General features: G+C 53.3%; 1 protein-coding gene across 1 annotated transcript; it reads left to right on the top strand.

Moving 5' to 3' along the window:
- The first annotated feature begins 452 nt into the window (after nt 1–452).
- Nucleotides 453–21,756, top strand: ift43 (intraflagellar transport 43). Its single transcript, XM_033027480.1, has 9 exons — nt 453–532; nt 1,376–1,429; nt 12,537–12,601; nt 14,226–14,258; nt 16,042–16,088; nt 19,545–19,617; nt 20,423–20,498; nt 21,117–21,179; nt 21,421–21,756. Exons 1-9 carry the CDS (start codon nt 500–502, stop codon nt 21,541–21,543), a joined length of 567 nt encoding a protein of 188 aa, XP_032883371.1. The 5' UTR covers nt 453–499; the 3' UTR covers nt 21,544–21,756.
- Nucleotides 21,757–27,673: the final 5,917 nt, after the last annotated feature.

The raw sequence follows: 27,673 nt of genomic DNA, 5'->3' as shown, positions 1-27,673 counted from the left end.
CGCCCATTTATTCTCTCCATAGATGCTGCCTCGCCCGCTGAGTTGCTCCAGCATTTTGTGTCTACCTTCGATTTTACCAGCATCTGCAGTTCTTTCTTAAACGAGTATGTATCTCCAGCAGGTTCTCTATGCTGCCCACATCTGCAGAACTCCATGACTCAGTTACAGACAGCGGGGCTGGTCCAAGGTGCAGGGGATTGTAGAGTGGTCTGTTGGAATTATGATGTTGAAGACAGAGCTATAGTCAATAAGTAGGGATTAAAAGTGTCCCGAAGACCTGAAACGTCACCTATATCCATGTTCTCCACAGGTGCTGAGGGGAGTGAGGGGGGGGGGAGTGAGGGGGGAGGGGAGGGGAGGGGGGGAGTGAGGGGAGGGGAGGGGATGGGGTGGGGGGAGGGGGGGAGTGAGGTGGGGGGGGGAGTGAGGGGTTCCGGTTCCGGTGGCGGTCCGGTTGCCGTGGAGACGGTGCGCGTGCGCATTGTGTCGGGGCCTGGTGATGGAGGACGTGCTGGAGGCGGAGAGTCCGCGGGTGAGACGCGCCCTCGGGCCCCGCACACTGACACCCGGCAACCCCGGCGCCCAGAGCTGCGGGAGAGGCTGAGGGGCGGGTCGGGGGTGGGCAGTGGTGTTGGGGGTCAGGGTGGGGGATGGGATCATTGGGGTTGGGCTGGTCTGGGTGGGGGTGGTGGTATTGGGGGTTGGGGTTGGGCTGGGTTGGTTGGGGGTGGGGGTGGTGGTATTGGGGGCTGGGGTTGGGCTGGGTTGGTTGGGGGTGGGGGTGATGTTGGGGGCTGGGCCGATGGTCAGGGTGGGGATGTGGGTTTGTCCAGGTCCTGGGGCCAGATGTGGTCGGGGGGACGTGTGTCCCTGCTGGGTCTGTGTCTACGGTTGAGTTTGTGAGGGTGAGGTGGGGTCTTGGTCACCAAGACTGGGCCACCCAGCCCCTGGGGTCCGCATTTCTGTTCAGCGGCAGCAGAGAAGGAGCTCAGTGGGCCGGGGGATCCCTGCAGGGGACGGGACTGGAGTATCAGGGCAGCAACTGTCACCATCATTCACTGGGTGATGTGCGGCAGGGATGGAGCATTGAAGAAGCCACACGCACACACACACACACACACACACACACACACACAGACACACACACAGACACACACGCACACACACACACACACACGCACACACACACGGGTACACACTCACACGTGGGCACACACACACATGGGCACACACACACACACACACATATGAGCACACACACACGGGCACACATGGGCACACACACGTGGGCACACACTGCCATTGGGAAGGAGATGAGATGGAATAGTCAGAGGGTGGTGAATGTGTGGCACTGACCTGTCCTCTCTGTCAGTAGGTTGCAAAGACCGGGCGCCGTGCCCGACTGCCCCAGGATGCCGTGGACACTGAGGTGAGTGAAGGGAAACATCCCACAGCGAGTGTGTGCTAGAGGCCTCTGCCAGTGGAAGGGCTGGCTGTCAAACAATGTCAAACTCAAGTACAATAGGTAGAGCAAAGGGGAAGATACAGAGTGCAGAATACAGCATAGTAGCAGGGAGAAGAAGGAATGGCCAGGGTGGGACATTGATCATGTTGGCTGCTTTATAGGTCTCCCCTCAACCTTCATGGCTCCAGAAAGAATAGTCCAAGTTTGTCCATCTCTGGTGATGCTCTTGAATCTAGACAGCGTACTAGTGAACCTCTCGTGCACCCTCTCCAAAGCTCCACATCCTTCCTGTAATGGGCTGACCAGAACCCCACGCAATACTCCACATGCAGCGTAACCAAAGTAAAGAGTGATGAATTGTCATAATTACCGACGACAGACCAATGACATTCTTGTGACACGAGCAATTGCATATGCTGGTTTACAAAAAAAGGCTCAAAGTGCTGGAGTAACTGGGCAGGTCAAGCAGCATCTCTGGAGAACGTGGGTCGGTGACTTTTTGGGTCGAAGCCCTCTCTTCAGAAATTGTTGAACTTCCTCACCCTTGGACGCAACGCTCTCGCATCAAGGTCCTTCCTCATCCCAGGGTGCGACTGTTGCTCTGTCCGTCGTCATCCCAGGGTGCCACCATCCCTGTCTCCCTTCACCCCAAGGTGCTGAGCGCTCCTCCTCCGTCCCTGGTCCCTCTGGCCCTGTAGGGGCTGACCAGCCTACCTACCTGTGATCAGTCACCGAGCCTGCTCCCACGGTGAGCAGCAGTGTTGCTGCTGCACAGACTACACAGGGTGAAACTGGATGCATTGTCAGTGACGTTCGCTGGAACATGGCCCCTAGTTCGTTCACTCGTGTGTCAGACGATGTAACTCGCTGTAGGCGTCTGTCATCGTCCAACATGTTGACAGAATTGGTCACCCGACGCGTCGCCGCTTCCAGGGTTCGCCACGAGGAGGCTTCTGTCATCATCCCCATGGCCCCTGGTGATCTGATGTGAGTTGACAGCTCTGGGACCTGTGGCCAAATCAGGCCGTGCCTGGGGATGGGCAGCAGTCCTGGGGTCTTGAGGATTTGAGTATAAGAGCAGGGAGGTTCTACTGCAGTTGTACAGGGTCTTGGTGAGACCACACCAGGAGTATTGCGTACAGTTTTGGTCTCCTAATCTGAGGAAAGACATTCTTGCCATAGAGGGAGTATAGAGAAGGTTCACCAGACTGATTCCTGGGATGGCAGGACTTTCATATGAAGAAAGACTGGATAGACTCGGCTTGTACTCGCTAGAATTTAGAAGATTGAGGGGGGATCTTATAGAAACTTACAAAATTCTTAAGGGGTTGGACAGGCTAGATGCAGGAAGATTATTCCCGATGTTAGGGAAGTCCAAAACTAGGGGTCACAGTTTAAGGATAAGAGGGAAGTCTTTTAGGACCGAGATGAGAAAATCATTTTTTACACAGAGAGTGGTGAATCTGTGGAATTCTCTGCCACAGAAGGTAGTTGTGGCCAGTTCATTGGCTATATTTAAGAGGGAGTTAGATGTGGCCCTTGTGGCTAAAGGGGTCAGGGGGTATGGAGAGAAGGCAGGGATGGGATACTGAGTTGGATGATCAGCCATGATCATATTGAATGGCGGTGCAGGCTCGAAGGGCCGAATGGCCTACTCCTGCACCTATTTTCTATGTTTCTATGTTTTTCTATGCCCTGGTGACCCCACACCAAGTGAAACACGGCTCCATCCTTCCGGAGGTATCTGTGTTGCCACAGGTGCCGGTGTGGTGTAGAGTACACACACCACCCCTCTCTGCTGGCTATGGATGGCCATTCGTGACTGTTGGCAAAGCACCAAATACCCTGCCTTCCCAGAGATGGGAGAGATGGACTGGGAATGCGCTGTTTCCAGAGATGGGAGAGATGGATATCCTGTGTTCGCAGAGCAGGGAATGAGCCACACTGAATCAGCTGTAGAAGGCACAGTGCCAGGTTTGGGAGCGGGTTACGCATGGGCCAGGCTAGGAAAGGCTTGGGTTTGGGCAGAGGGGACTCGGCAGCTCACCTGCAGTCACAGAGTCTCAGCACGGAAACAGTCCCTTCATCCCAACATAACCATGCGGGCCATAATGCCCATCGAAGCCTGTGTCCCTCTAAACCTGTCCTATCCATGGACCTGTCCAAATGTCATTTAAATGTTGTTATAGTACTTGCCTCAACTACCTCCTCAGGTAGATACAAAATGCTGGAGTAACGCAGCAGGTTAGGCAGCATCTCTGGAAAGAAGGAATGGGTGACGTTTCTTCAGACTCTGAAGAAGGGTCTCGACCCGAAACGTCACCCATTCCTTCTCTCCAGAGATGCTGCCTGACCCGCTGCGTTACTCCAGCATTTTGTGTCTAGCTCCGATTTAAACCAGCATCTGCAGTTCTTTCCTACACACTAGCTCCTCTGGCAGCTTGTTCCAGACCCCACATGTGAAAATGTTGCCCCTCAGGTTCCTTTTAAGTCTTTCCCCTTTCACCTTTAACCTATGACCTCTAGTTATTAAATCCCCTACTCTGGGACAAAGACTTTGTGCATTCACCCGCTCTACTCCCCTCATGATTTTTTACACTTCCATAAGATCACGTCTCAGCCTCCTGCGCTCCAAGGAATAAAGTCCTAGCCTGCCCATCCTCTCCCTATAGCTCAGGCCCTCGAGTCCTGGCAACATCCTCGTAAATCTGTACACCTCACCGTGAGTGAATGTAAAACACACACATACACGCACGCACACACACACACACGCACGCACACACACACACACACACACACACACACACACCCCCCCCCTCTTAAACTGATCTCTGCCTGCATGTGATCTATATCTCCGCCATCTCCGGCCCTCCAGTCTTTGACATCTCCACCCAGGGAAAGGGGTTGTGTGGTGGAGTGCTGGAGACTGCGGTCTAAGTACATACGTCTGTGAAGGCTGCAGACAGAGTTAAGACGCATATTTCACCCCACACTTCAGAGAGGATGTGTGTGAGGGAGTCCAGGGATGTTCCCGTGATGTGTCCAGTTATTGGAGTAAGTGTGGAAGCTGGACTTACTGTCTGTAGAGGAGAAGCTGAGATGTTGCAGGTGACAGACTTGCAGTGGGTTGGGGGATTCTGTCCAGACCTGCCCCCAGTGCTGCATGTCTGTCTAGACCTGCCCACGGTGCTGCATCTGTCTAGACCTGCCCCCAGTGCTGCATGTCTGTATAGACCTGCCCCAGTGCTGCATGTCTGTCTAGACCTGCCCCAGTGCTGCATCTGTCTAGACCTGCCCCAGTGCTGCATCTAGACGTGTCTAGTTTGCTGTTCCGTGTGACGGGAACCAGCAGGTTGTGGGCAATGGGCTAAACATGCAGGTAAAGTGCGGAGACATTCTGCTGCATAACTCCCTGTGATATGGGATGTACAGTAAAGCGCTGTACTGATGTACTAGCATAGAGTCACACAGGAACAGGCCATTGGGCCCAACTTGCCCAGGCTGACCAAATTGGCAAACCAGGCTAGTCCCATTTGCCTGCATTTGGCTCATATCTCTTTAACTTTCCTGTCCATATTTCTGTCTAAATGTCTTTAAGTCATCGTTGTTTGCACTTCTACTTCTTCCTCTGGCAGCTCATTCCCAACACAGACCACGGTCAGAGAAAAACTGCCCCTGAGGCCCCTCTTAAATCTCTTCCCTCTCACCTTAAGCCCAAGCCCTCTAGTTTTAGAATCCTCTACCCCAAGAAAGAGACTGTGAGTGTTCACTTTATCAATGTCCCTATTAATCTTGTACACCTCAATAAGGTCACCCCTCAGCCTCCTACACTCTAAAGAAAAATGTCCCAGCCTATCCAACCTCTCCCTGTAACTCAAGCCCAGGTAACATCCAGGTGAATCTCTTCTGCACCCTTTCCTGCCTTCCTTCCTGTCGCTGGGCACCAGAACTGCCCCCAGTGCTGCATGTCTGTCTAGACTTGTCCCCAGTGCTGCATGTCTGTCTAGACTTGTCCCCAGTGCTGCGTGTCTGTCTAGACCTGCCCCCAGTGCTGCATGTCTGTCTAGACTTGTCCCCAGTGCTGCATGTCTGTCTAGACCTGTCCCCAGTGCTGCATGTCTACCTGGACCTGCCCCCAGGTCTGTTGAAGCGGGGTGCAGTGTAAAGGCAGAGTCATTATATTGTATTGTATTGTATTCAAATTTATTGTCATTGTCTCAATTAGAGACAACAAAATGAATTTTCCTTACAGGCAGTATCCTTACAGTCATTATGCAGCTGAGTGTGTGTGGACTGACTGAGTGAGTGAGTGAGCGGGGGCTGTGAGTGTGGGAACGTGAGCTGATGTGTAGACAGGCATCTGTGTGCAATCCATCCTTGGCCAGCAGCTTGCTATTGCATCACAAACAAAATGAAGACAAATTCAACAGCTCTGGTCTTCAGTGAAAAACACAAAAATATCAGATGGGAGATGTTAAATCTGCTGGGAATGCGATTGGATTTGATCCAGAGAATTCCAACCAGTTATTCAAGGATAGAATGCTTGCTGTAAGGACATTTTCATGCGCGAATGGCCTGAGTTCATGCATGCAGCACAGCTTCATGGAGATGGTTTGCACAGCTCGCAATGTTACAGAGATTAGACGATGCAGCGTTCTTGGTGAAGTGTGCACCACCTGCTAGCAGCCTTGTGGTCAGTTTAGGTTTATTATTGTCACCCGTACCGAGGTTTGTACCGAGAAACAGCTTTGTTCTGCAGGCTATCCAATCAAATCAGACAATACTATACATAAATACAATCAGGTCAACTCCAGTACAACAGGTAGAGCAAAGGTACAGAGTGCAGAATATAGTTCTCAGCATTGTAGAGCATCAGTTCCACAGACCAATGTCCGCAATGGGGTAGAGGTGAATTGGACAGTACCCTAGCTTATGGAAGGACCGTTCAGAAGCCTGAATACAGAGGGGAAGAAGCTGTTCCTGAGTCTGGTCGTGCGCGCTTTCAAGCTTCATTGGGAAAGGGGAGAAGAAGGAATGGCTGGGGCAGGAAAGATCTTTGATGATGTCACACGGGGGAAATCAATATACAGCTCTATAGATGTGATTCATTATTATCTGCCAGATGTATCTCCTGCCCTCTATTTGCTCTCCGGATTTCCTTCTTAAGTAGACTCCTCAGTGGCATAAACTCCTCCAGTTCTGGATATCCATAGTTATGGATCAAAAACAACATTGAAGACACTTGGACAGGGACAGTTGGACAGGACTGGAGGGAAAAGAGAAGATAAACACAAAGTGCTGGAGTAACTCAGCGGGACAGGCAGCATCTCTGGAGAGAAGGAATGGGTAACGTTTCGGGTCAAGACCCTTCTTCAGGGGGTCTCGACCCCCACGACACCCGTTTCTTCTCTCCAGAGATGCTGCCTGTCCCGCTGAGTTACTCCAGCTTTTCGTGTCCATCTTCGGTTTCAACCAGCATCTGCAGTCCCTTCCTACACAAGATTTAGAGGGATAGGGACCAAACGCAGGCAAATGGGACTGGTTAGATGGGGCATCTTGGGCAAGTAGGGCTGAAGGGCCTGTTTGTGTGCTGAGTGACTCTAATAACACATAGGGGAGATGAGCTTGATACTGCAGTCACAGAGGAGGTGTGGTTAGACCCAGGCTTAGAGCTTCACTTCACAAGGGGGCCTGGAGTGCAAATAGTGAAGGGCGTGTGAGTGAAGGTGGGAGAGTTTGGTATGGAGCATAGACACAGGTTGGGGTGGCACGCCATAGACATCAGGCGACAGATAATAAGGACCTTAACCCTGCCTGGGACTGGGAACTCAAGCTGCTGGACAAGGGGAAGGGCACCTTGTGATGTACTGGTCTGCCTGGGACTGGGAACTCAAGCTGCTAGACAAGGGGAAGGGCAGCTTGTGATGTACTGGTCTGCCTGGAACTGGGAACTCAAGCTGCTGGACAAGGGAACTGGCTGCTTCTGATGTATTGACTGGGTGGGTGAGCATTTCTGCACTGATGTACCATGAGGAGAAGCACAATATTCCAAATACATTTTTGGACAAAGATGATGGGAATTAGACGGCATATTAGTCATTTCTTTCTGCTAATTCCAAGTTTGGAGATGTGTGCGATTGTGAGTGTCGTAGCTCTGTGGAGTAAGGACAGTTCCTGCAGAAAATGCCCCATGACTCTTCTCTAACTGTTGATGCAATGATCCTCCTCCTCTTGAGGTGCAACGAGAGGTACAGCAGGGAGACAGGCCCTACGGCCCATCGATGTGCTGACCACAAGCAGGAGTGGCAGAGTTGGGTTAAAGGGCCTGTTTCCGTGTCTCTGGGACCATCACCTCCCCATATACTCTGTCCTACATACATGATTCCGGTTTTTTCCCCACATTCTCACCCATTCCCAAGCCGGCCCTCCACGATGCCATCATTCACCTTTGCACGGGAGAGAATTTACAGCAGACAATTTAGCCGACAAACCCGCACGTCTAGGATGAGGGAGGAAACCCACGGGGAGAACGTACAGACAACACCCGAGGTCGGGATCGAACCGCTGTCTGGCGCTGTGAAGCAGCGGAGACATGGCTAGAAAGGTTCGAGGGCCAGGGGCCAAATGCAGGCAAGTGGGAATAGGTCAGCATGGGCAAGGTGGGCTGAAGGGCCTGTTTCTGTGTGGTAACACACAGCCCCTATTACACACGCAGTCCCTCTCACTCACACAGCCGCTGTTACACACACACAGCCCCTGTTACATACACATACACACACATACAGAGCCCTGTTACACACACAGTCCCTGTCACACACACACACAGCCGCTGTTACACACACACACAGTCCCTGTTACACATACACACACAGCCCTGTTACACACACAGTCCCTGTCACACACACACACACACTGTCCCTATCACACACACAGTCCCTGTTACACACACACACAGTCCCTGTTACACATACACACACAGCCCTGTTACACACACAGTCCCTGTCACACACACACACTGTCCCTATCACACACACAGTCCCTGTTACACACACACACAGTCCCTGTTACACAAACACACACACACAGTCCCTATTACACACATAGCCCGTTACACACACACACAGTCCCTGTTACACACACACACACACACACACAGTCCCTATTACACACACAGCCCGTTACACACACACACAGTCCCTGTTACACACACACACACACACACAGTCCCTATTACACACACAGCCCGTTACACACACACACAGTCCCTGTTACACACACACACACAGCCCGTTACACACACAGCCCGTTACACACAAAGCCGCTGTTCCCTATTCTACCCGCTTGCTTTGTGCTGAAAGTTCTCTGCCCTCTTGCCCTGGACCCTTCAGCCAATGGGAATAGCAAAGCTATCAGTTGCTCACAATATTTTGAATACTTAGACCACTTCAGCCTTCACATTGCATGGATTGCAGTGTGGGTTTGTGTGATCCGCCCGCCTGCTGTTAAAGCACCACTCTCCACATTTGTCATGTCCTCTGGGCTTGTGCTGTGGGAACCGCATGGCTGTTAGTGTGCAGCAGCCTTCAGCAAGCAGCAAACGGGCAGCTAACGACACAACCTGTGTGATTAGTGTTGGTCAGCTCGGGCCAGAGGCCTTGCTCGAGCCACACTGCTGCTCCGCAATCTCTCACCTCTATAGTGGGCAGGGACACTCGTTTCACAGATCACCCCAAGGTCTGAAGGGTCTCGACCCGAAACGTCACCTATCCATGTTCTCCACAGATGCTGCCTGACCCGCTGAGTTACTCCAGCACTCTGTGAAACGTCACCTATCCATGTTCTCCACAGATGCTGCCTGACCCGCTGAGTTACTCCAGCACTCTGTGAAACGTCACCTATCCATGTTCTCCACAGATGCTGCCTGACCCGCTGAGTTACTTAGATACAGGGATTGTTTTCAGACAGGGATTGTTTTCTGTGGAACACCAGAGGTTGAAGGAAGAGCTGACAGAAGTGTATAACATGATGAGGCAAAGATAGGGGAGACAGCCAGAAACTTTTCACAGGGTGGAAATGTCAAGGACTAGAGGGCATTGTTTTAAGGTGAATGGGGCAACGTTTAAAGATGATGTGCTAGGTCAGATTCTTTCCACAGTGGGGGTGCTGGAATGTGCTACCAGCGCTGGTGGTGGAGGCAGATAGGAGTTTAAGAGGCTTTTGGATTGCACATGGATATACTGGGAATGGAGGGATATGGATCACGTGCTGGCAGAGGAGATTAGTTTACTTTGGCACCGTGTACAGGACAGACAATGTGGGCCGAAGGGCCTGTCTGGTGCTGTCCTGTTCAGCTGTTCCAGCGACAGCACAGGTGACTGGTGGGACCACACAGAGCTGTGTGTGTGTGTGCAGGATGCAGCCGAGATTCACCAGGATGCTACCTGGGCTTGCGGGCTTGGGTTACAGGGAGAGGTTGGACACGCTGGGAGTGACGGAGGCTGAGGGGTGACCTTATTGAGGGGTGTGGACAAAGTGAATGCTCAGTCTTTTTCCCAGGGTAGAGGATTCTAAAACTAGAGGGCACAGGCTTAAGTTGAGAGGGGAGAGATTGAAGAGGGATCTCAAGAGTAACGTTTTCACGCAGAGGGTAGTCCATATCTGGAACTGAAATGAGCTGCCAGAGGAGTGGATACAATGATAATGTTGGACAGATCAATGGAAAGGAAGTGTTTAGAGTTCTAAGGGCCAAATGGGACGAGCCCAGTGTGCTAAATAGATCAGACCAGACCAGACCATGACATAGGAGCAGAATTAGGCCATTCAGCCCATCGAGTCTACTCTACCATTCAATCAAGGCTGATCTATCTGTCCCTCTCAACCCCATTGTCCTCTCTTCTCCCCATAACCTTTGACGCCCTAATCCTAAACAAGAACTTGCCCATCTCTGCTTTGTAAATACCCAGTGATGCCCACCACATCCGTCTGTGGCAATGAATCCACAGATTCATCACCCTCTGGCTGAGGGCCGAAGGGCCTGTGTATGTGCTGCCCAGCTATGATGGGCCGTGTATGGTGAAGGGCCTGTGCACGGAACGCCCGCCCGGGTAGCCTGAGCTCTTGTCTCGGTGCCAGAGCTGGGATTCCAGGGCAGGGAAGGTGGCCTCTCTCTCCCAGCAGCCTGGTTCCCACACTACATTAGTCACCGCTTATTTTAGGCAGCCTGATCTCTCAGCATTCCTCAGCAGTTTATTTTTGAAAATTAAGCAAAATATCAAAATTTATTGAGTTGAGTGAGTTCCCTACTGTAAAAACAAAGCATGAAATCCGTTTGCCATTGATGGTTCCACTGGGTAATGGTCTCTCTCTCTCACACACACACACACACACACACACACACACACACACACACACACACACACACACATACACACATACACACACACACGCGCGCGCACACACTCACGCACATGCGCACACACACACACACACACGCGCGCACACACTCACACACACACTCCTCTCGCACACACACTCACTCGCGCACACACTCACACAACACATACACAATCGTACTCGCACATACCCTACACATAAACACACACACACACACACACTACCTCTCCTCTCTCTCGCACACTCACTCACTCACACAACACACACACACAATCGTACTCACACACACCCCAACACATAAACACACACACACACACTCTCTCACTCACATGCGCACACACACACCCCCTACACATAAACACACACACACATTCCCCCCCGTTCGGCAGGTAGACTGTGGTGGGTGTGCCATGGTGAAGTGGCCACTGACTGCCTCTATACATGCCCAGAGACTGTGCTGAGCTCCCTGTCTCTCTCCCAGTCCCCAGCCCGTGCCGCACAGCTCCATGGTGAACATTGAGCCAATGTCATTGTGGGTGAGTCTCCAGTGAGCAATGTGGCCATGAAGCAGGTGTAGTAGACATGGGGATGGGGAGTGAATGTTGGAAGCTGCTGTTGTGTTAGACTGATGTCAGTGTGTGTAGATACTGGAAGCCCAGGCTTAGAGAGCAGCAGCAGCTCGTGCTGAGCTCATGGTGTTGGCAGCTTCACGAGGGTAACAGCTGAGAAATGCAAGGAATGTTTTGAAGAAGTAACCAGTAATGTGACGAGACGCTGCCAACATCTGGCTTTCAACAGCAGCGCAGCGGGTAGAGCTGCTGCCTCACGGCACCAGAGGCCCGGGTTCAATCCTGACCTCGGGTGCTGTCTGTGTGTAATTTGCATGCTCTCCCTGTGACTGGGTTTTCTCCGGGTGCTCCGGCTTCCTCCCACATCCCAAAGATGTGCAGATTTATAAATTAATAATTGTCCCTCTGTAAATGCCCCCTAGTGTGCAGGGAGTGGATGAGAAAGTGGGATAACATAGAACTAGTGTGAACGGGTGATTGCTGGCCAGCGTGGACCAAACATGGCCGGCTGTATCCATGCTGTAGCTATCAATCATTGGACATTGGAAGTCATATTGTGTAAGAAGATGTGTATTAGGTGTTGGTGATCTCCAGGTGTGAGCAGTTGGGGCATGTGCAGTGGGCAGGTGGTACAACTGATCCAAGGGCTGGCTGCTGAGGCTAAGGGGCAGTCTGACAGCAGGAGTGTGGAGTGGAACTAGGAGGTGTACGAGCTGGGGAGTCTATCCTCAAGCATGCATGGTGGGCACTGTTGTTGTGGAGGCAGACACCATCGAGGGGTTAACGAGGCTTCTGGATATGCAGGGATATGGATCACGTGCAGGCAGATATGAGTTGGTCCTGTCATCATGTTCAGCACGGACATTGTGGGCCGAAGGGCCTGTTCCTATGCTGCCCGCTTCTATGTTCAATACCTCTCTGGGGCACTAACCGCACTAAACGTTATTCCCTTATCCTGTATCTATACACTGTAAATGGCTCGATTGTAATCATGTATTGTCTTTCTGCTGACTGGACAGCACGCAACCAAAGCTTCGGTACACGTGACAATAAACGGAGCTGAGCTTCTGTGGTGATCGGCCTAACCCGACTGTCTGCCTCTGTTACAGGACCCTTCCAGCAAACCGGCACGGCGGCAGGGCGGCTGGGCGGACAACACCCCTCGCCTCTCCAAGTGAGTGACCATGCCCACCAACCTGCCCAGCCCAGCACTGCTCAGCGGGCAGTGCCCACGGACTGATGCCCAGCATAGCATACCCACCAACCTGCCCAGCCCAGCACCGCTCAGCGGGCAGTGCCCACGGACTGATGCCCAGCATAGCATACCCACCAACCTGCCCAGCCCAGCACTGCTCAGCGGGTAGTGTGCCCATGGACTGGTGCCCAGCGTAGCGAGACCAGGGGGTGGAGAAGCCTTTTACACCAATGGCCTTCATCAGTGAGGGCATCGGGCAAGTGTGAGGTGCTGCACTTTGGCAGGTCAAATGTAAGGGGAAAATATACCATTAATGGCGTCTCCTTTAACAGCGTTGATGTCCAGACAGATCTTGGGATCCAGGTCCATAACTCCCTGCTAGTGGCCACACAAGTAGGTGCAGTGGTGATGAACGCGGACAGTATCTGAGTCAGGACATCATGATGCAGTTTTATGCAACCTGATCTTCCCATGGTAGCAGCGAGATGAGAGCGTGGCCAGAGTGGTGTGTGTCTCTGATGATGCTGGCTGTGTGGCAGCGCCTCCTGTAGATCACTTCGATGGCGGGGAGGTCAGTACCTGTGATGGACCTTCAATGGTGGGGAGACAAAAATGCTGGAGAAACTCAGCGGGTGAAGCAGCATCTATGGAGCGAAGGAAATAGGCGACGTTTCGGGTTGAGACTCTTCTTCAGACCGATGTGGGGGTGGGGGGGGCGGGAAGAAGAAAGGAAGAGGCGGAGACAGTGGGCTATGGGAGAGCTGGGAACGGGAGGGGAATGAGGAAGAAAGCAGGGACCATCTGAAATTGGAGGTCAATGTTCATACCGCTGGGGAGGTCAGTACTGTGATGGACCTTCGATGGTGGGGAGATCAGTATCTGTGATGGACCGGGCAGTGTCTACCACTCGCTAGTCTCCACTGTCACATTGCAACATAGAATACTAAAGCACAGCAACAGGCCCTTCGGCCCACAATGTCCGTGCCAAATATGATGCCAAGACAGTCTGGCATCTACCTGCACGTGATCCATATCCCTCCATCCCCTGCATATCCATATATAGTCACACAGCACGGAAACAGGCCCTTCGGCCCAACCTGCCCATGCTGACCAACATGCCCCATCTACACTGATCCCACCTGTCGTATGCTTCAAAACCTTTCCTATCCACGTACCTGTCCAAGTGTCTATCAAATCTAGTTCTAGTCCCTGCCTCAACTACCTCCTGTGGCAGCTTGTGCCAGGCACCCACTGCCCTCTGTGTGAAAATGTTGCCCCTTGGGTTCCTATTAATTCTTGCCCCACACGTTCCATGAAACTTCTGCCCTGATGTCTTTGATCCTTGCATCATGGGAACAAGGTTCTGGCTATCCACTCTATCTACTTGTCTCAGGCCACCCCTCAATTCCAGAAAGAACAATCCAAGTCTGTCCACCTCTCTGTGTATCCCCGCTAATCCAGGCATCATTCTGGTCAACCACCTCTGCAGCCTCTCCAAAGCCTGCACACCCATCCTGCAATGGGGGCGACCAGACCTGCACGTAACACTCCACACAATCTGTTATTGAGTGTTTGTCATCTCTCTCCTTGTTCTTGTTTTCAGATCTGGTCGCAAAGTGTCAGAAGAACTGGAGGAGTGAGTATAGCCATCAGCCCGTTCCCAATACCAGACTCCCAAGCTGCCCCCCCCCCCACCTGAACCACCCCCCACCCAACCCAGCCCCCCCCCCACCCAACCCAGCCCCCCCCCACCCAACCCTGCCCCCCCCACCCAACCCTGCGCCTCCCACCTGAACCACCCCACACCCAACCCAGTCCCCCCCACCCAACCCAAACCCCCCACCCAACCCTGCCCCCCCCACCCAACCCTGCGCCTCCCACCTGAACCACCCCCCACCCAACCCAGTCCCCCCCACCCAACCCTGCGCCTCCCACCTGAACCACCCCACACCCAATCCTGCCCCCCCCCCACACAAACCTGCCTCCCCCCACCTTAACCACCCCCCACCTTAACCACCCCACCACCTTAACCACCTGGCCTGCCCCCCACCTGTGTACCCTATCGTTGCCTGTGTTGGGGGGTGATGTACGTGTGTTGTATGACCCTGTGTTGGGGGGTGATGTATGGGCCCTGTGTTGGGGTGATGTATGGGCCCTGTGTTGGGGTGATGTATGGGCCCCGTGTTGGGGGGGGGTGATGTATGGCCCGTGTTGGTTGCCTGTTGGGGTGATGTATGGGCCCTGTGTTGGGGTGATGTATGGGCCCTGTGTTGGGGTGATGTATGGGCCCTGTGTTGGGGTGATGTATGACCCTGTGTTGGGGTGATGTATGGCCCTGTGTTGGGGTGATGTATGACCCTGTGTTGGGGTGATGTATGGGCCCTGTGTTGGGGTGATGTATGGGCCCTGTGTTGGGGTGATGTATGGGCCCTGTGTTGGGGTGATGTATGACCCTGTGTTGGGGTGATGTATGGGCCCTGTGTTGGGGTGATGTATGGGCCCTGTGTTGGGGTGATGTATGGGCCCTGTGTTGGGGTGATGTATGGGCCCTGTGTTGGGGTGATGTATGGCCCTGTGTTGGGGTGATGTATGGCCCTGTGTTGGGGTGATGTATGGGCCCTGTGTTGGGGTGATGTATGGGCCCTGTGTTGGGGTGATGTATGGCCCTGTGTTGGGGTGATGTATGGCCCTGTGTTGGGGTGATGTATGGGCCCTGTGTTGGGGTGATGTATGGGCCCCGTGTTGGGGTGATGTATGACCCTGTGTTGGGGTGATGTATGGGCCCTGTGTTGGGGTGATGTATGGGCCCTGTGTTGGGGTGATGTATGGGCCCTGTGTTGGGGTGATGTATGGGCCCTGTGTTGGGGTGATGTATGGGCCCCGTGTTGGGGGGGGGGGTGATGTATGGGCCCTGTGTTGGGGTGATGTATGGGCCCTGTGTTGGGGGGGGTGATGTACGGCCCTGTGTTGGGGTGATGTATGGCCCTGTGTTGGGGTGATGTATGACCCTGTGTTGGGGTGATGTATGACCCTGTGTTGGGGTGATGTATGGGCCCTGTGTTGGGGTGATGTATGGGCCCTGTGTTGGGGTGATGTATGGGCCCTGTGTTGGGGTGATGTATGGCCCTGTGTTGGGGTGATGTATGGCCCTGTGTTGGGGTGATGTATGGGCCCTGTGTTGGGGTGATGTATGGGCCCTGTGTTGGGGTGATGTATGACCCTGTGTTGGGGTGATGTATGGGCCCTGTGTTGGGGTGATGTATGGCCCTGTGTTGGGGTGATGTATGGCCCTGTGTTGGGGTGATGTATGGGCCCTGTGTTGGGGTGATATATGGCCCTGTGTTGGGGTGATGTATGGCCCTGTGTTACATAGTGTTACATAGTGTTGTGGGGTGATGTACGTGTGTTCTCTCCCACAGCACACGGCTCAGGCCCCGCAGCCCCGAGGACTCTGACGATGATGGAGGTGAGCACATTGGGCGATGTACCCCGGTCATTCCTTCTTCTCCCGACCGGCACAAGGTACGGAAGCTTGAAAGTACGCACCACCAGACTCAGGAACAGCTTCTTCCCCTCTGTTATCAGGCTTCTGAACGGTCCTTCCATAAGCTTCTGTCCGATTCACCTCCACCCCATTGCGGACACTCTGTCTGTGGAACTGGTACTCTACAATGCTGAGAACTATATTCTGCACTCTGTATCTTCCCCTTTGCTCTACCTATTGTACGTGAGTTTGGTTTATTGTCACGTATAACAAGGTACAGTAAAAAACCTTTTTGTTGCATGCTACCCAGTCAGTGGAAAGACAATCCATGTTTGGACAGCTTGCAAAACGAAGCTTTTCACTGTACCTCGGTACACAATGATGGTGATGTGGAGAGGAGAGGGTGGGGGTTGTGAGAGGGGCACGGACTGTGGGTGTCTGCAGTGGAGCTGGAGTGGGGTGTTTGGGGTGAGGGGGGGTGGTGGGGCAAGCAACACCGTCTTGCCGAGGCAAGGGGGCAGGAGGAGGGAGAGGCCTCAGTCAGTGGCTGTGACCCCCCACCCCTGCTGCTGACCCACACCATCCTGTCACAGGGACATTTCTTCCTAGCTGCTATCAGGCAACAGAACTGGCCTATCACCAATAGAGAGCGGTCCTGAGCCAACATCTACCTCATTGGAGACCCTCGGACTATCTTTGAGCAACTGGGGAAATCACCAATATTGACTGGGAAAATCATCATAGTGTGAAGGGTTTAAATGTGGTGCAATTCCTCAAATGTGTTCAGGGGAGTTTTCTCAAGCAGTATGTAGAGGCCCCCACACGTGAGAGGGCAACGCTGGATCGAGTATTGGGCAATTGGGAAGGACAAGTTAATGAAGTGTGTGCCTTTTGGGACCAGTGACCACAGTTCAATTAGGTTTAAGATAGTTATGGATCGGGATGGAGAGGGTCCACGTGTTAAAATGCTCAACTGGGGTAAGGCCAACTTTGAGGGTATGAGAGAAGGTCTCGCTAAAGTTGACTGGAGCAGGTTATTTGAGGGGAAAGGAACATCGGCCAAGTGGGATGTTTTTAAAAATGTGCTGATGAAAGTTCAAGATGTGTACGTCCCCGTTAGAGTGAAGGGCAAAGCAGGCAAACGTAATGAAGCTTGGCTGACGAGGGAAATTGAGGCATTAGTCAAAAACAAGAAGGATGCATGGGACAGGTATAGACAGCTGGGATCAAGTACATCCCTGGAGGAGTTTCGGGAACTAAGGAGTCAACTAAAAAAAGGAAATCAGAAGGGCAAAAAGGGGCCAGGAGATAGCTCTGGCGGGCAGCATTAAGGACAAACCCAAACATTTTTATAAACACATAAGGGGGAAAAGGGTAACTAGAGAGAGAGTGGGACCTCTCAGGAATCAAAGCGGTCACCTCTGTGTGGAAACACAGGAGATGGGCAAGGTCCTCAATGAGTATTTCTCCTCTATTTATCGAGGAGAAAGACAATAGGACGGAGGAAATTGTTGCAGTCACTGGAAGTGTCTTGAGAGCAGTCAGTGTTACCGTCAAAGAAGTACTGAAGGTACTGTCGTGTTTGAAGGTAGACAAATCTCCAGGGCCTGATCAGATATATCCAAGGACATTGTGGGAAACTAGAGAGGAAATTGCAGGAGCTCTGGTTGATATTTACGTGTTGTCTTTAAATACAGGAGAGGTGCCGGATGACTGGAGGGTGGCAAATGTTGTGCCTCTATTCAAAAAGTGCTGCAGGGAAAATGCTGGGAACTATAGGCCAGTGACCTTAACATCTGTAGTTGGAAAGTTGCTAGAGAGTATTCTGAGGGATAGGTTATACATGCAGTTAGATGGACAAGGGTTGATTAGGGATAGTCAGCATGGTTTTGTACGTGGGAGGTCGTGTCTCACAAATCTGATTGAGTTTTTTGAAGACGTGACCAAGAAGGTTGATGAGGGCAGAGCTGTAGATGTTGTATATATGGGCTTCAGTAAGGCGTTCGACAAGGTTCCACATGGTAAGCTGCTCTGGAAGGTTAGATCGCATGGGATCCAAGAAGAGATAGCTGAATGGATAGCAAATTGGCTCCATGGAAGGAAGCAGAGGGTGATGGTGGAAGGTTGCTTCTCGGACTGGAGGCCTGTGACTAGTGGTGTGCCTCAGGGTTCGGTGCTGAGCCCGTTACTGTTTGTCATCTACATCAATGATTTGGATGAGAACATGCAGGGCAAGATTAGCAAGTTTGCTGATGATACAAAAGTGGGTGGTTTTGCAGATAGTGAAGATGGTTGTGAAAGATTGCAGCAGGATCTTGATCGATTGGCCAGGTGGGCTGAGGAATGGTTGATGGAATTTAATACAGAGATGTGTGAGGAGTTGCATTTTGGAACGTCGAACAAGGGCAGGACTTACACAGCGAATGGTAGGCCTCTGGGTAGTGTTGTAGAGCAGAGGGATCTATGAGTAAAGGTGCATGGTTCCTTGAAGGTCGAGTCGCAGGTAGAAAGGTGGCAAAAAGGCTTTTGGCATTTTGGCCTTCATCAGTCAGAGTATTGAGTATAGAAGTTGGGAGGTCATATTGCAGTTGTATAAGACATTGGTGAGACAGCATTTAGAATATTGTGTTCAGTTCTGGGCACCATGTTATCGGAAAGATGTTGTCAAGCTTGAAAGGGTTCAGAGAAGATTTACGAGGATGTTGTCAGGACTAGAGGGTTTGAGCTATAGGGAGAGGTTGAGTAGGCTGGGTCTCTATTCCATGGAGCACAGGAGGATGAGGGGAGATCTTATAGAGGCGTACATAATCATGAGAGGAATAGATCAGGTAGATGCACAGACTCTTGCCCAGAGTTGGGGAATCGAGGACCAGAGGACATAGGTTCAAGGTGAAGGGGAAAAGATTTAATAAGAATCCGAGGGGTAACTTTTTCACACAAATATTGGTGGGTGTATGGAACAAGCTGCCAGAGGAGGTAGTTGAGGCTGGGACTATCCCAACGTTTAAGAAACAGTTAGACAGGTACATGGAAAGGACAGGTTTGGAGGGATATGGACCAAACGCAGGCACGTGTGATCAGTGTAGCTGGGACATGTTGGCTGGTGTGGGCAAGTTGGGCCGAAGGGCCTGTTTCCACACTGTATCTTTCCATGACTCTAACACGAACCGACCCGAAACGTCATCCATTCCTTTTCTCCAGAGATGCTCCCTGTTCCGCTGAGTTACTCCAGCTTTTTGTGTCTAACTTCAGTGGCTTTACCTTACACTAAATGTTATTCATGTTATTCCCTTTATCATGTATCTGTTCACTGTGGACAGCTCGATTATAATCATGTGTTGTCTTTCCGCTGACTGGTTAGCACGCAACAAAAAACCTTTCACTGCACCTGGGTACACGTGACCAGAAACTCAACTCAACTCAACTCTTCCTGTGCAGATATCCCCGTCATTCCTGACCTGGAGGAGGTGGAGGAGGAGGACCTGGCCATGCAGGTGGCAGCCCCCCCCAGGTAGGCACCCCCACCCCGAACCCACCCCCCCACCCCGAACCCACCCCCCCACCCCGAACCCACCCCCCCACCCCCCCAACCCGAACCCACCCCCCCAACCCGAACCCACCGCCCCACCCCTAACCCACCGCCCCACCTCCCCACCCCGAACCCACCCCCCCACCCCTAACCCACCGCCCCACCTCCCCACCCCGAACCCACCACCCCCACCCCGAACCCACCGTCCCCACCCCGAACCCACCGCCCCACCCCGAACCCACCGCCCCACCCCTAACCCACCGCCCACCTCCCCACCCCGAACCCACCCCCCCACCCCGAACCCACCGCCCCACCTCCCCACCCCGAACCCACCCCCCCCACCCTGAACCCACCCCGAACCCACCCCCCCACCCCGAACCCACCCCCCCACCCCGAACCCACCCCCCCACCCCGACCCACCTCCCCACCCCGAACCCACCCCCCCACCCCGAACCCACCGCCCCACCTCCCCACCCCGAACCCACCCCCCCACCCCGAACCCACCCCCCCACCCCGAACCCACCCCCCCACCACCCCGAACCCACCCCCCCACCCCGAACCCACCCCCCCACCCCTAACCCACCCCCCAACCCGAACCCACCTCCCCACCCCCAACCCCCCCCCCCACCCCAACCCCCCCCCCACCCCCAACCCCACCCCCCAACCCCAACCCCACCGCCCCACCCCCCCCCCCCCCCCCCCCCCGCCCCACCCTGAACATGGAGGGGTTGGGGCTGTGTGGTCAGTGTGACCTCTCTCTCTCTCTCTCTCTGTCTGTCTCCCTCAGTGTGCAGGTGAACCGGGTGTTGACGTACCGGGACCTGGACAATGATCTGATGAAGTACGGGGCCTTCCACACCCTGGTGAGTGGGCGGAACATTCCAGAACCCCGTGCCCACCTCCCTCACCGTGATCACCCTCACCCCCACCCCCAGCCCTTCACTCACCACCCCCAGTCCCGCTGTCTGGACCCAGACCAGGTTCATTGAAGCCCCTCCCTGCTCACTGCCCACTGGCCAGGATGAGGGTGGGGTTTGGTCTTGGTGGGGGAGTGGGGTGCCTGGGGGCTGTGGGTGAGGGTGTGGGGGTGGGGGGAGGGTTTGTCGGGTGGAGTGTGTGGGGTGGTGTGGGGGTGTGGTTGTGGGGGTGGGTGTGGGGGGGGTGTGTGGGTGGTGTGTGGGGGGTGTGTGGGTGGTGTGTGGGGGGGGGTGTGGGTGGTGTGTGGGGGGGTGTGGGGTGTGTGGGGTGTGTGGGGTGTGTGGGGTGTGTGGGTGTGGGGGGGGGGTGTGGGGGTGTGGGGGGTGTGTGGGGGGGGGGTGGGGGTGGGGGTGGTGGGGGGTGTGGGTGTGGGTGGGGGGTGGGTGGGTGTGGGGGGTGTGTGGGTGGTGTGTGGGGGGGGTGTGGGTGGTGTGTGGGGGGGTGTGGGTGGGGTGGGGGTGTGGGGGCGGTGATGCCGGTGCTGACGTGCGGTGCTTTTACAGGACGGGGACATCGACCTGAAGCTGCTGAGCCGGGTGCTGTCAGCGGAACAAGAGGTACGAGAGGTGAGTGACCGTCACGGGGTGGGGGGGGGGGAGGAGAGGGGGGGGGCGGGGGTGAGGGAGAGGATGGAGGATGGAGGATGGAGGAGGGGGGTGGGGGGGGTGTTGCTCTGTTGCACCCCTCCCCACCCCACCGCTTGCCACCATGTTGCGTGTGTGAGTGGCCAGGTGTTGTACTCTGCCTGTGATGTTGCGTGTGATGTGTGTGGCCAGGTGTTGTACTCTGCGTGTGATGTGTGTGCAGGAGGACGTGTGCTGGGCGTGGGACCAGCTCTTCACTGAAGTTTCCTCGGAGTTGCTGACTGAGTCGGAGGAGCGCACTGGGCAGGACGAGGACGAGCCCAAACTGGTGCCAGCGCAGGGGTGATGGGAGATAGTCCTGCCCCCCCCTACCTCTCCCCGTGTACACCCTCCCCCCCCCCCCCCGTGTATACACCCTACCCAGATGTGTGTAAAATACCTGTGTACACCTTTCCCCCCGCTGTGTGCACGTGTGTGTGTAAAATACAACCCCTGTACACCGGTTGCTGTTCTCCCCGCACTGTGGGGCCTGTAACAATAAACCTCTTTACACCCGTTACCCCTCTCACCACTTTGTGCTCGTGTGCGTTCTCCAGCGGCCTCTCTCTTGTCCAGCGCTCTGGAGTGATGGAGCTCGCGAGGCCTGTGTCCCAGTCAAGATTCAAGATTCAATTTAACGCACCAGTTAAGGTGCAGTGAAATGTGAGTCATCATACAGCCGTACTAAGTAAAAAGCAACAATACACACAGCACATAAAATAAAGTTTAATATAAACACCCACCATAGTGGAATTAACATTCCTCACTGTGATGGAAGGCAATAAAGTCCAGTCATCTTCCTCTTTGTTCACCTGTGGTCGGGGCCTTTGAACGGGTCCGTTGCCGACGGTCCTCGTGTCGGGAGGATGGAAACTCCGGCGTTGTGACGGATTGGAACAGCATGGAGCTCCCGAGTCGGCCACCGTGAGACCGAACACCGTGGCTTTACAGTGCTAAAGTCCACAGGACCCGCAGTCGGAGCTTCAACACTGGCGATCCTCGGCAAAAGATCACAGGCTCCGCGATGGTAAGTCAGCGCCGCACCCGAGGCTTGAAGCTCCGGGCCGGTCTCCACTCCACGTTGCAGGCCGCAGGGGGGGCGGAGATGCAACACGGAGAAAACTCGCATCTCCGTTGAGGTAAGTGACTGAGAAAGGTTTCCCCCGATCCTGACCCCCGCACCTCCCCACATAAAACATGCCAAGAGACATTAAAACAAACATTCAGGACATGCTTAAAATAATAAAAACAGAGAAGGGACAAGACAGACTGTTGACGAGGCAGCCATTACGGGCGCCACCCGGTGGTGACTAGTGAATATCACCACTAACCACAGCCCAGAGATAGAGCTCCACACACACACACGTCACGCACACACACACACGTCACGCACACACACACCATGCACACGCACGCCACACACACACGCCATGCACACACACACACCATGCACACACACAAAGACATGCACGCACACGCATTCATACGCACACACACATACACGCCACACACACACGCCACGCACACACACAAAGTGTGACATACAGACATGCACGCACATGCAGTCATACGTACACACACGTGCACAAACACACCCTCTCCTCACTTACACTACACTCTCACACGGCCCACACACTCTTACACACCCATACACCTCCACTCTCACATGGGGACTGTTGTAGAGCAGAGGGATCTAGGAGGGCAGGTATACCTAGTTCCTTGAAAGTGGCATCACAGATAGCCACGGTGCATCAGAAGCCATTTGGTACATTGGCCTTCATCAGTCACGGTATTGAGTATAGAAGTTGGGATGTTGAATGGCCTCATTTTAGTTCATTATCTTATGGTTGTGGTCGGGACAGAGAGAGAGAGAGAAAATGAAAAATAAATACATTTCACTAGAAAGAGTGGATGAGAGGGGAGAGATACAAATCTGGAGAGAGAATAGACTGAGAAACAGCAATAGGGAGAGATTGGGGATTACACAGATACATAGACAATAGGTGCCAGAGTAGGCCATTTGGCCCTTTGAGTCAGCACTGGCATTCAGTGTAATAATGGCTAATCATCCACAATTAGTACCCCGTTCCTGCCTTCTCATATCCCTTGATTCCCTTGAACCTATGCTGCACTCCCTCAATAGCAAGAATAGCAAGGATTATGTGTATGTGTGTGAGAGAAAGACAAGAGGTAGGAAGAAGAGGTATAGTCTTGTCCCACTTTCTCGTTCACTCCCTACACACCAGGGACAATTTACAGAGGCCGATTAATTTACAAACCTGCACGTCTTTGGGATGTGGAAGGAAACTGGAGCACCCGCAGAAAACCCACTCGGTTACAGAGAGAATGTACACCCTCCACACAGACAGTGCCCCGGGTAAGGATTGAACCCGGGTGTGTGGCACTGAGGCAGCAATGTCCTATCCTCGCCTTGCTTTTCCAGCTTTCTCCCCCCCAACTCCATCAATCTAGGGGGTCCCGACCTGAAACATCGCCTGTCCATTGCCTCCACGGACGCTGGCTGGCCGGCATCGTGTGTTTGGCACTAGTGGTGCACGTGACCCTTGCCCCTGGATCGTGGACATCTCCAGAAACAGCAGCTCACACCGTGAGGGACCTCAATGTCAAGTGGCTGCTCCCAGCGTGGTCATGGACTGCCAGGCAACTCTGCGTGTTGCTCCCTGACGTGCACCTACAATCATTCATTACAATCGCTCCACTCCTCAAAATGCCTACTCCCCTTATCCTGTATCTGTACACTGTGGACGGCTCGATTGTAATCATGTATAGTCTTTACGCTGACTGGATTACACGCAACAAAAAGCTTTTTACTGTATCTCCATACACGTGACAATAAACTAAGAACTATGAAGGGGGCTCCCAGGAACAGCACTGCCTGCGAGTGTGACAACAGACCCCCCCCCCCCATGCCCAGACAATCCCCCATCAGGGATAGTAGCATTTAGACAGTAGACAATAGGTGCAGGAGTAGGCCATTCGGCCCTTCGAGCCATTCAATGTGACATCCCCAATCAGTACCCAGTTCCTGCCTTCTCCCCATATCCCCTGACTTCGCTATTTTCAAGAGCCCTATCTAGCTCTCTCTTGAAAGTATCCAGCGATCCGGCCTCCACCGCCCTCTGAGGCAGAGAATTCCACAGAACTCCTTTTATGCTCGTTTCGAGATGGCCAACACCACCCCAGGTCTGCCGACTATCGACAATACCGCCAGCGGGCTGGCTACCGAAGCTGAAGGGAGGAATGTGCACACATTCTCGCTGTCCGAGCACGACGTGAGGAGGGCTCTGACACGAGTGAACACGAGAAAAGCTGCAGGCCCCGATGGCATCTCGGGGCGAGTACTCAAGTCCTGTGCTACGCAGTTAGCTCCGGTGCTCACTACAATATTCAACCTCTCCCTGGACAAGTCCGTGGTCCCTGCCTGCTTCAAAAAGTCCATCATTGTACCGGTACCAAAAATGCCTCCCCAGCCTGTCTGAATGACTACCGTCCGGTGGCCCTTACCTCGGTAGTCATGAAATGCTTTGAGAGGCTGGTGAAGAAACACATCTGTGCCTTCCTCCCTCGCAACATGGACCCGTTGCAGTTCGCATACCGTCCGAACAGATCCTCGGACGATGTGGTCTCCCAGGTTTTGCACACCGCTCTCTCTCATCTTGACAGTCAGAAGGGGGGCTACGTGAGAAAGCTGTTCATAGACTTCAGTTCAGCCTTCAACACGATAGTCTCCACCAGACTGGCTGGGAAGCTACTGGAATTAGGGCTCAACACCCCCCGTGTGCCTGGGACCTGGACTTTCTCACCGCCAGGCCGCAGGTAGTCAAGATGGGAGGGAATACATCGAAGTCCCTCACCCTGAGCACAGGATCGCCCCAAGGTTGCGTCTTCAGCCCCCTATTGTACTCCCTGTACACACATGACTGTGTGGCTAGGTACAGCTCCAACTCAATAATTAAGTTTGCTGATGACACTGTGGTGGTGGGCCTGATCTCAGACAACGATGAGAAGGCCTACTGGGAGGAGGTGGCTGATCTAGCACTCTGGTGCCAGGACAACAGCCTCCTCTTGAACATCAAAAAAACGAAGGAGCTGATCGTGGACTTTAGGAGGGCACATCATCCGAGGACGTATACACCATTGAGGATAAATGGGGATACTGTGGATGGGGTGAGCTGTTTTAAATATCTGGGAGTCCACATCTCTGAGGATATGACATGGACATCACACGCCACAGCACTCGTGAGTAAGGCAAGGCAGCGCCTTTACCACCTCAGGCAATTGAGGAAATTCAGAGTGTCTCCAAGGATCCTCCAGTGCTTCTACTCAGCGGCTGTGGAAAGCATCATGTCCGGAAATATTACCATCTGGTTTGGGAATTGCTCTGCCCAGGACAAGAAGGCTCTGCAGAGAGTAGTGCGTTCGGCCGCAGCGGCCTCTGCAGTCCGTCTGTGTTTTATTATTTTTTGTCTCGTTTTTATGTAATTTTTGTTATTTTTTCTGTTGGGGTATGTGTGTGGGGGGGGGGAGGGGGTTACTTTAAAATCTTTCCCCTGCACGGGAGACCCGATCTTTTCTTTGTCGGGTCTCCGTTGTCGTTGGGGCTGCAACGTGGAGCGACCTCCAACAGGAATGACCTGGGGTTCCAGCTGCGGAGCTGCCGACTACTCACCGTCACGGGGCTGGCCGAGTCCGGAGCGGGTGGAGCTGTGGTTGAGTATTGCTGCCACCCGACCTCCGGAGTTCGGAGGCTGCAACTGCGGGTTTGGCGGACGGCGACACCGGGAGCCCGCGGGTCCCTGCTGGGTGACCGCTTTTCAGGGCTTCCGCAGCGGCGACTTCTCCCGCCCGAGTTGCGGGGTTGAAGATTACCTGAGCGGGGCCTAACACCATCGCCCCGCGCGGCTTGGAGTGGCCGTGGGACTCTGCGAGCGCACGCCGGGGGCTCTAACACCAAGACCCGGTGCGCGACCTCGCATCACCCGGCGTGGCTTTAATGGACGCGGGACAATCGCCATCGCCAGCCGGGGGCTTTGACTTTGACTCTGACTCTGACATCGGGGGGGAGAGTGCAGTGGAGAGATAAGTTTTTTTTGCCTTCCATCACAACGATGTGATGGATGTTTGTGTAACCTGTGTTGTGTCTCGGGTCTTTTTGTTTTGTAATGTATGGCTGCAGAAACGACATTTCGTTTGGACCTCAAGGGGTCCAAATGACAATAAATTGAATTGTATTGTATTGTACTATGGGAACTTCACTCGCCCCCCTGCAGGAACTATACATCAGGAGGTGCAATTCCAGAGCCAATAAAATCATGGGAGACCCCTTCCACCCCTGCAACGGACAGTTCCAGCTGCTACGGTCAAGCAAACGCCTCCGTTGCCATGCTGTGAGAACGGAGAGGTTGAGAAGGAGTTTCTTCCCAGAGGCCATTCGGACTGTAAACTCCTATCTCACCAGGGACTAACTTTACTGAACGTTTTTCCTTCCGCCCACAATATTTAACATGAAAAAGAATATGTGTGTGTTTATGATTGTGTTTATAGTTTGTTTGGTTGTTTGTTTGTTTGTCTTTTTGCACAAAGTCTGCGAGCATTGCCACTTTTCATTTCATTGCACATCTCGTATGTGTATGTGACGAATAAACTTGACTTGACTCCATGTGTGAAAAAGTGTTTCCTCGTCTCCATTCTAAATGGCTTACCCCTTATTCTTAAACTGTGGCCCCTGGTTCTGGACTCCCCCAACATCGGGAACATGTTTCCTGCCTCTAGTGTGTCCAAGCTCTTAATAATCTTATATGTTTCAATAAGATACCCTCTCATCCTTCTAAACTCCAGTGTACAAGCCCAGCCGTTCCATTCTCTCAGCATATGACAGTCCCTACATCTCGGGAATTAATTTTGTAAATCTATGCTGCACTCCCTCAATAGCAAGAATGTCCTTCCTCAAATTAGGGGACCAAAATTGCACACAATACTCCAGGTGTGGTCTCACTAGGGCCCTGTACAACTGCAGAAGGACCTCTTTGCTCCTATACTCAACTTATGAAGGCCAACATGCCTTTCGCTTTCTTCACTGTCTGCTGTACCTGCATGCTTACTTTCATTGATTGATGAACAAGGACCCCCAGATCCCATTGTACTTCCCCTTTTCCCAACTTGTTGCCATTTAGATAGTAATCTGCCTTCCTGTTTGATAACCTCACATTTATCGACATTAAACTGCAATTGCCGTGCATCTGCCCACTCACCCAACCTGTCCAAGTCACCCTGCATCCTCCTCACAGTTCACATTGCCACCCAGCTTTGTGTCATCTGCAAATTTGCTAATGTTACTTTTAAGGCTGTTGGATGGGCACATGGCTATGCAGAGAGATAGAGCACGTGCAGACAGTGGAGATTAGTTTGGCATGGAC

The sequence above is a fragment of the Amblyraja radiata genome, chromosome 9, assembly GCF_010909765.2.
Source record: "Amblyraja radiata isolate CabotCenter1 chromosome 9, sAmbRad1.1.pri, whole genome shotgun sequence".
NCBI lineage: Eukaryota > Metazoa > Chordata > Chondrichthyes > Rajiformes > Rajidae > Amblyraja > Amblyraja radiata.
The sequence above is the reverse complement of the archived record's forward strand: the minus strand, read 5'-3'. Positions and strand labels throughout refer to the sequence as shown.

Coding starts and splice junctions, on each gene's coding strand:
- ift43 (XM_033027480.1), top strand. CDS start 500: ATGGAGGACGTGCTGGAGGCGGAGAGTCCGCGG. Junction 1,430..12,536: donor AGGATGCCGTGGACACTGAG/GTGAGTGAAGGG, acceptor CCTCTGTTACAG/GACCCTTCCAGCAAACCGGC. Junction 21,180..21,420: donor CGGAACAAGAGGTACGAGAG/GTGAGTGACCGT, acceptor ATGTGTGTGCAG/GAGGACGTGTGCTGGGCGTG.